Genomic DNA, 9,731 nt, shown 5'->3' on the forward strand with positions numbered 1-9,731 from the left:
GTGGACGTGATGGCTGGTTTTGCTTTGTTTATCACTTAAATGACAGAATAAACAAAGCCAAAACCGCCTTAAGCAAACTGAGAAGATTCCGTAACCTTGGCACGAACACAGCTACACTTACACAAGGTCTAGTCCGGCCACATCTCCAGTGGCCTCCAGTAACTCTACATAACTTAAAGAAAACTAGCATACACAAATTACCACAAGTGCAGAACAAGGCACTAATAAGAACAGCAAAACCCCATCCACCATATGACCAAACAATTCGGGAACTCCAGGAACTCCTGAACACACAGGCACTAAACATCAGACTACAGCACCAAGCCATCAGGGTGTGGAACACCATCGAAATGTTAGAGAAAGATTTCTCCAAGATGAGACGCACCGCTCCCACAGCTAAGAGACCCAAGAGCCTCGATCTACTCGACGGAAATCAAGCACAAAATACTTAGTTCGAAGATGAAGCACAGACCAGCAACACACACACACCCCCTCCCCCCCCCCACCACCTCACAAAAATTACACAATCATCTGAATACGTATCTGTTAATTCTACTCGGTTTTCATGTTGAAAAATGTTGTGTTGAAATACACGTGACAAACCTTACAAACACTCGCAGCTCCCTGACACAAGAAAACAAGCTTAGTTTAGCTACCAAACACACACACACACACACACACACACACACACACACACACACACACACACACACACACACACACACACATGGTGTCAGCAAGGCGGACAGCCCGCCTGCTGTCATAACTCGCTTTATATTCCATATCTCTAAACTTTTTCCTTCACCTGCCCTTCCTAATCTTCTTTACTTACAAAAATAGATGGCAAGGGGTGTAAACAGTGTGTGGAGGAGGGAATGTGGGTGAGGAGGGACACGTGTACTATATACCATGGGAGGGACCAGCCATGGGAGGGACCAGCCATGGAAGAGAACAGCCATGGAAGAGAACAGCCATAATACAGGCAGCATAAGCCAAACTGACTAACGTTCGAATAACATTAAGGAATTTGGACGAAAGAATTCTTCCGAGCGTTTATGTAATTCCTACACGAACTCTATATGCAGCCCCGGCATGGAACCCCCTACCTGAAAGACTCAAAACAAACCCTGGGATGCAGAGTGAGAGAGTGGGAGAGAGAGAGTATGGTGGGAGAGTGAGAACTGTAGTCAACTAAGTAACTCAGCACAGCGGTCCTATGGTGTAATGGTTAGCACTCTGGACTTTGAATCCAGCGATCCGAGTTCGAGTCTCGGTAGGACCTGGTTCTCCGGAACGTTTATGCAGTCCCCGTGGTGTAGTGGTTAAGACTCTTTGTCCAGGGTTCGTATCCTGGCCGGGGAAGGATTTACTAGGCGCAAATCCTTAACTGTAGCCTCTGTTTAACTCAACAGTACAACGGTACCTGGTTGTTAAACGATTTTTCGCGGGGTCGTATTCCGGGGACCATAGGATTAAGGTCTTGCCCGAAATGCTACATGTACTAGTGGCTGTACAAGAATGTAACAACTCTTGTATATATAAATTAAATTTCTTTCTTTATTATGCACCCCATACCCATCCCGTGGGCGGTGGTGTACAAATTACAAAGGCACATAATCGGTTCAAGAACTGAACCCTCTAGTTCGTTTAGCTAAGCAAATAACAATCTTTTGACGCTAGTTACAAAATTGTATACTGTATATAAATAAAAAAAACTACGTTTGACAGGTGTGCAGTCACATTTGCACTTTGTTATTGAAAATCTTATATTTTGACTTTGCTGAGCTGATACTAATGTTAAGCACAAAACAAGCTTATGGCCTTGTAACAAATTGATATGACCATTGTTAACATGGCATGTCGGCCGAGCGGACAGCAGACTGGACTTGTAATCCTGTGGTCCCGGGTTCGATCTCGGGCACCGGCGAGAAACAATGGGAAGAGTTTATTTCACCCTATGCCCCTGTTACCTAGCAGTAAAATAGGTACCTGGGTGTTAGTCAGCTGTCACGGGTTGCTTTCTGGGGGTGGAGGCCTGGTCGAGGACCGGGCCGCTGGGACACTAAAAAGCCCCGAAATCATCTCAAGATAGCCTCCTGTGCTGAAGCTTAGATATACATTCGTACATCCCATAGCCACTTTAACACCCGCCCCGGGTGGTAATATAGGCTCTATAATATAGGCTTTCTTTCCTAAATCTAAACTTATCCAATTTATACCCATTGTTTCGTGAAACAATGGGAAACTAATCTGAAGTTTCACCAGCTTATATTACCAGTAAATATATGCAAGCACCTGCTGTTAATCCCTATGGTAACGCACACATCAGGATGTTAGTTTTCACTTGTGTTGGAGATAGTGCCTGGCCTTGTTTACAATAATAAGAGGCCAGATAGGACACACATCCGTTCCCCCGGCAGCTCCTGGCACACTTTAAACATATCTGTTTACTCCTAAATTTGTTAATTGTTTTGTTGCGGCCACTCGTGGGATTTTTTGTCTGCTGCTGTTGTTGTTGGAATATAACCGAAGTGTGTGTGTGACATTTTGATGCAGACTATATTGTTCAGCTATTAGGTAACCGTGTAATTTATTATAGAAATCCATGTACATGTATATTTACATCATGCTTTTTTTTACATTTTTTTTATCTTTATTAAATAATATACAATATAAATCATTCATCAATTTTACAAGGAAATACTACATTACGTATACAGTAGTATAATTCCTTATTAAACAAGGGTTTCATATCATTACAGAACATGAACTTTAAACCCCTAAATGTTTATACTTTTTTTCCTTAAATGATTTACAATTTAAAGATTACATTTACATCAATTTACTGCTGGTCTCTGTGAGTAGCGGTTGGTCTATGTGTCACTTGGCCTTCTGTGAGTATCAATATGAAATAATCGTGACCACAAATATAATTCTGATAGGCATGGACAAAAATAGACCAAAATGTAAAGTTGATCATTTATTAGCTTAACGAACTAGAGGATTCAGTTCCTGAACCAATTATGTGCCTCTGTAACCCTTTACACCACCGTCCACGGGATGGGTATGGGGTGCATAATAAAGAAATGAAAATGAATAGCGTTAGGATGAGAGGAGAGTGAGGGAGCCTCGACTCCCTACGTGAGCAGGACCTACTTAATTAATGTAAGGACAGTGAACATATGTTCTGTGCAACGGTGGTTGTTCAGGCTAAATCCGTTCACGATTGCATGAGTAGGCTATATGTGCTAAGAAGCGAGGTTTGAGACATTGAAAGGCGTGGCCCCAGGAGCTGAAGCTTGACCCCTCCCCCCACTATAACTGGGTATACATACACTCGTTCATACACGTCTTTACTGCTTTATTATTGCCACGCTAAATTTACTAGTGAATCCAAATTTTCAGCCTATAAGAGGAATCTTCATATTTTTCTCACAATTGTAGATTTTTTTATTTTTTTCGTAACGGTAATTTTGTTTTTCCTTTTGGTATGAAGACGTGACTTGCTGAACCCAGTTCAACATCACCCCGTGTTGAACATTTTAGGGAGAGGCTTGGCTGGGGGAGGAATCTTTCCCGTCTTCCCACTTGGGAAGTGGTGGTCACGTGCCCCGTCTCCCCGTGGCGGGGAAAAATGTGAAAATGGCGGCTGAATACACTATATTATTACGTGTTATGTTTTGTTGGAGTACGTGCCTTGTTCACGACACGTGCTGCACGGCCCAAGGCCTTCAGGTCTACAGTGGCTTGTGTACTGTGTAACCTACACAGTACACAAGCCATTATGTGGTGGCATCGTCACACACATTAATGTAGAATTGATTTAACATTTTGGAAATACATTAGCATTTTTTTCTAACATGCTATAGTACATGCTTTGAATATACATATACACACATAACCGGTAAGCACTGTTAGGTTATTTTTTGTTTGAAATTGGGAATGATACATATTTGTCAAGGATTACCATAAAAATACATATAATAATAAATTTAATAATGACATTGAAGTCATAATAATAATCCTTGTTCTGGTGTATATGGATTTGAACCATGATATCGAAATGCTGAAGATTTTAATAAAATATTCTGTGAATGCTCTTAAATTTATTAATACTTGTATGAGGCTGGAACCTCAGAACCAGAGCCTATAGTGATGAAACTTCAGGTTGTCTTCTATAACAAACTCTTTTTCACTCTTGATACTATTACTCTTTTGATACTATTACTGGCTAAAGAGTTAGGAATAATGTAGTTATCTTGGTTATCTTGAGATGATTTCAGGGCTTACCGTCCCCGCGGCCCGGTCCTCGACCAGGCCTCCTTTTTGTTACACACCCCCAAGAAGCAGCCCGTAGCAGTTGTCTAACTCCCAGGTCCCTATTTACTGGAAGGTGAACAGTGGCCTCAGGGTAAAAGAAACTGCCCATTTGTTTCCGCCTACACCGAGGATCGGACCTGGAACCTTAGGATTACGAATTACGAGCGCTATCCACTCGGCTGTCAGGCTATGATGACCAAACAACAAGTCAGAAGATGGAGAAGCGACTCCATCAATAATATGGTTATTAAAACATAATCTAGAAGCTAATCCACTACGGGCTTACCATAGCCCGTAGTGGTACACACTCGGACGCTTGTTCAGAGTAGCTGAATCTTCATGAAACCAGGTATAGATCTCCATTAGTCAGTGCCTTTGAGGTAGACAATTGTTGTGGTCTGCTTCCCGGGTAAGGTCAGTAGCTCGATCTAAGGAGGCCCCTCAATACAGGCCGGCATCCTGTAACCGTGTAATATATTATAGAAATTCATGTACGTACTTGTATATTTGCATCATGCTTGATGGCTGGTCTCTGTGAGTAGTGGTAAATCCGACAAGGGGATTCACATGGCTGTGAATTATAACATTAAAATGTTGAGTTGAGTAAACTGTGTTGTGAATATTGGAACTGCCAGTGACACAAGTTGGTGTCCCTCCGCGTACTCGCAATAATATTACTCTGGGCTTGCATCATTAACAACAAGAGTTCATGACAATGTTGTTGTTTTTCTGAACCAGGAGTCAAACTTTCAGTCAAGACCACGTTGGAGTTTTTGTTAGTTGCCGCCTCGTGTTCCAGTCTTGGGAGGCTGGTCTCGTCACGATATGTTGTGCTGAGAGAGCCAGTCCATGATTACAGCCACTTAAGGCACCACTTACTCTTTATGGTGATGTGGCAAGAACGTTGTCAATAATACATAGTATATATTTATACTGTATAAATATTATATATATATTAATATAAAATATATTATAAATGTTAATATATATTATAAATATATTATTAATATATATTTATATATATTAATATATCTTGGGCACAAGTCCAACTTCAGAGGAATTCGAAGAGGTGTTTGATTGACTTACAACAGTGATCACAAGTGATCGAATCTGTACGTGACATTAAGGTATGCCGTTGGTGGGTTTTTCATTTTACTTATATTGGTTGTGTTGTATGTGTCAAGGCCACATTTTGTAATCATGTAATCTTGTACAATAAAGTTCTTATATAATATATATATGTGTGTGTGTGTCTGAATAAAAAATATATTTGCCGAATGAAGAAATTAAACCGCACAAACAGGAATCTTTCTTCCTAAAATTGATTGAAAGAATTGGTGTTGCAGTCTCCGAAGCACAGAACGAAAAGTTGTCTGAAAAATATTTTTGTACCAAAACACTCAATTAAAAATGGTCGGGTGCAGCTATGACCTGCTTCACATCGGTCAGTAGGCCTACAGGCTCCATGTAACCACGCCTTATAAATAACTAGCCCAATTTTAACTTATTGCGCATAAATTTAAGAAAATTAAATGAAGCTTAATAAGACTTATTTATGATCTAAGGAAATTTGGCTAATTATGAGCAAACTCATTAAATCTCGATTAAATCCTATTTATTTTATAACAAGCTGATATACCCCCACTCCCTTAAATAATTTAGCTCCTATTTGTACCTTAGAACGTTAAGACATTCATGAATTACGTGACAACAACAACCTATTGTACATTTTATACATCATATATTTTACTGTCTTGTATGGTGCAATAAAACTAACCATTAGCAACATTAGTTTTAACGCGACGGAGTGGTCTTAAGGCTAGCCACATAATGGCTTTCTAAACCTCTTATTGTATTTTGTGGAGTAATGTGACCCGGTTGTTATTGAGTGGGGTCATGAGCTTGTTTGTGCAGGACCTCCACCTCTACCTGCTCACCTTTAAATGAGGCTTCCAGATCAACAGGTGTGCGCGCGCTCGTCTGTGCATCAATTTTTGGTAATGCGCGCGCTCGTCTGCATCTATTTTGTCAATACGAATATTTTATAAAAATTATTTAATTAACTTGGGGGTCTCTTGACCTTTGGCGTTTTATTACAAATGTCAATGCTCTCATTATTGCTGGCATAATATTATTATAATTCATTTTTATCTGCTACCATTTATCTAGACAACTTTTTCATTTAGGTTATTTGTTCTAGTCATATAATTATGAAAGAATTAGGGCCTGGAGCTCGGAGCTAAACGTTCCGATTATTCATAGTCATGCACAGTCATTACTACTACTACTACCTGTGTAAATATTACATTTCTCATTTACAATTTAAGGTAAATTTGGCAGCGTCAGATGCGTGGGCTAGATGGACATGCTTCAGTGTGTTTTGGGATATACAAGTGCATACGTGTGTGTTTAAGTATGTTGCCACTAGATACAAATATGCATGTAAATGAAATCTTGTTCATGATTGTATAGATTTTTTCCAGTTAATGTTGCCAGTGGATATTGGTTAAATGACAAAAAAAATTACTCAAGTAATATAGTAAAATATATTTCATTGGTATTGATAAAGGTCAAGTGAAAAACAGAGGTCAAGATTTTTTCTTTTATAAATAAGAAAAATCTTCATACAAAAGTCTTGCTTTGCGCATTTTTTGCATAAATCAAGAAATAGTTTTCTTTGCATATAAAATATACATACATAATTTATATAAAAGTTCATTCGTACACTCTTGCATAACACGCTAATACTTGGTTACAACACACATGTTCGTAACTCCCATGACTTAGAGCGATATCACTGACCTTGTACATCAAAACTGCATTAAAGAAATATGAAACAGCAATAACTCTGTGAAACCAACGAAAAAAAAAATATATATGTATATGCATATATATATATAAATATATATACGGTATATATATCGGCTGGGATGCGACAGGGTGTTCCAGAATTAACAATTACCTCTCTCTCTCACGTCTGTCTCAATAAAGCACTGCACTTATATAACAAATGGAAGTATATAGCACATTTTTTTCTCCCTCCCGTTGCATACACACGGCACTATCACATTAGGCGCGGGCGTGGTGTGGGAGTAGCGGGCGTGGTGTGGGCGTGTTGTGGGCGTAGTGGGCGTGGGGTGGGCGTGGGGCCGCGAGCACTCCACAACTCACTTGACTAGAGCGACCCCGGTACAGCGGCGCTCAGCCCCCAGCCCCGCTATAGGGATGCCCTGCCCCGCCCACGTCCTCGACCTGACCTGTGGGGGTTCTGGTGCCTTGTCACGGACACCAGCACTACCTCCCGTCCCCCCTTGCCAATGGCACGAAGCGAGCGGCCGTGTGTCGCCTCCCCAGGGTGTCTTGTAAGGAGGGCTACGGCGCTAGCCTCGCACGGGGGCTACACAAACACGCACTTAGGCCAGGGGTGGGCCAGAGGTGGGCGTGCGGGCGTTGGTGGGCGAGCTGGCACGTCAGGGTGCTAGCCCTCACGTCACTGGTGCGTCACGAAAGGTATCTGGCAGCCAGAGTTGACGTGCTCCATCACCTCCTGCTTGAGGGAACACACCTGATCCCGCAGCTTGTTCACCACCGCCTGCAGCTCGCCGTTCTCCATCTTCAGGCCGCGGACCTTGTCCTCCAGTCGGCCGATCCTCTCCAGCTTTCGTCGCCGGCACTTGGACGCCGCGATGCGGTTCCGGAGCCGCTTGCGTTCCAATTTAATCCGTTCCTGGCACTCCATGTTGATAGGCGAGAGAGGCGGAGAGCCGCTCACGTTGGGCACTATCTGCGGCTCCTCCTTGATCTGCGCAGACGGGAGGAGTCCCAGGTGCGCCGCAGACACATGGTGGTGGTGGTGGTGGTGGTCGGCCACGGAGAGGGACACGGCCGGCGCCGACGTGACGGGCACCTGCTGGTGCGGCAGGTGGGCGTGGTGGAGGGGCACGTCCAGCTGCGTGTAGTGCAGCGTCGCCGACGACACCGCAGGCGGCGGCGCCACGCTCGTCACCACCACGCTGCTGCTGCTGCCGATGGCATCCTGGTGGTGCAGCTGCTCCAACGTGTCCTCGAAACCCTTGGCGAATTCCTCTTCCTCGACGGTGGCGGTTTTGGTGGGGAAGAAGAACTGTGAGGGCGTGGTGGAGGCGTTGCCCAGGATGGTGCTTCCTTGCTGAATGATGAGTCTCTCCAGTTCCGGGGAGGCCAACTTCAGCTGGTTGAGGTCAGGAGAGGTGAGAAGGGGGTTGAAATTTCCACCAGGTCGCTGCTTCTTGGACGGTCTGTTGTTTAGATCCAGAGTAAGTCTACGCTTCATTTGGGTGAGGCTTTCCCTCGAGTAGTTGGCGTATGATCCGTCCTCGTACATGGTTGCCTCCATAACTAGTCAACAAACAACACTCAGTTCTTGGCACGTGGTGTAGCACGATGAGTCACTTATCGGACGGACTCAGTATGAGGCACCAAGTCTTATTCACCAGCTGCGAGACGGGTACACGTTCGCTCCCGGTGCTGGCTCGTGGCTATATGAGTCATCTGGTGGGAGAGAGCACATCTTATACGATTCTGTCATTTTCTAAAAATAGAAACATAACGTCATTTTCCAGCGCTCTCATTGGCCGATTGTGACATCATCGATTTCACAGAATGGCGACTCGAAGCTCTATTGGCTGATACCGAGAACTGTTAAGCTTCATTGTTGCCACATATACGAACAATGCTCTCATATGTGCCCTGTTATAAAGGAAATGAAATGTTACTGTTAAAATAAAATTACGGTATTAAAATCAAGTTAGTAAATTGGAATGAATAATAGTGAAATAAGTGTATATTTATACCAATATCATACTTGAATGCGATGTTTTGGAGATCTGGCATAACCACACAGGAATAAGATCCAAACTTTCAGCCAATAGGAGAGCAGCTTTGTGTTGTGTGTAGGCAATGGTTTTGAAATATGTTTCTTAGAATGTTCTATAGACAAATTATCGTTAGAGTCCACATATTTCACAGCACTAACACAGCGAGAAATTCCACCGCACACAAACACCTCGTTGAGTTAGTGATATTAATATTGAGGGAGCGGGGTGGCGGTGGCGCATCAAGTGAAGTCTGGCAAGAATGGAGCGTAAGAGAAGCCAGGTCGTGATTACTGGTGGTAGACGGGGGCTGGTAGTAGGGCTGGTAGTGGTGGTGGTGGTACCAGGAACTAGTCTACCACACTACACACACCCACCACATGGCAAACGTCTCTTCCTCCCACAACGTTTGTTGTACCATGACAAACGCTGCGCGTACTAGTGGCTTTACAAGAATGAAATTACTATGCTATGTATCCTCACAATCCCAATGTACCTTCTTGTATATATATATATATATATATATAAATAAATAATAAATAAATAAATAAGCGAGCA

The 9,731-nt window shown here is 42.8% G+C and overlaps 1 protein-coding gene and 1 non-coding gene across 2 annotated transcripts; one reads left to right on the plus strand and one right to left on the minus strand.

Moving 5' to 3' along the window:
- The first annotated feature begins 1,210 nt into the window (after positions 1 to 1,210).
- TRNAQ-UUG (transfer RNA glutamine (anticodon UUG)) lies at positions 1,211 to 1,282 on the plus strand. Its single transcript has one exon. It is a non-coding gene; the product is annotated as a tRNA-Gln (tRNA).
- Positions 1,283 to 6,908: 5,626 nt separating this feature from the next.
- On the minus strand, positions 6,909 to 8,855 carry LOC123757183 (transcription factor Jun). The gene has a single exon (XM_045740639.2). It carries the CDS (start codon positions 8,693 to 8,695, stop codon positions 7,811 to 7,813), a length of 885 nt encoding a protein of 294 aa, XP_045596595.1. The 5' UTR covers positions 8,696 to 8,855; the 3' UTR covers positions 6,909 to 7,810.
- Positions 8,856 to 9,731: the final 876 nt, after the last annotated feature.

This window comes from Procambarus clarkii, chromosome 13, assembly GCF_040958095.1.
Source record: "Procambarus clarkii isolate CNS0578487 chromosome 13, FALCON_Pclarkii_2.0, whole genome shotgun sequence".
NCBI lineage: Eukaryota > Metazoa > Arthropoda > Malacostraca > Decapoda > Cambaridae > Procambarus > Procambarus clarkii.

Coding starts and splice junctions, on each gene's coding strand:
- LOC123757183 (XM_045740639.2), bottom strand. CDS start 8,695: ATGGAGGCAACCATGTACGAGGACGGATCATACGCCAACTACTCGAGG.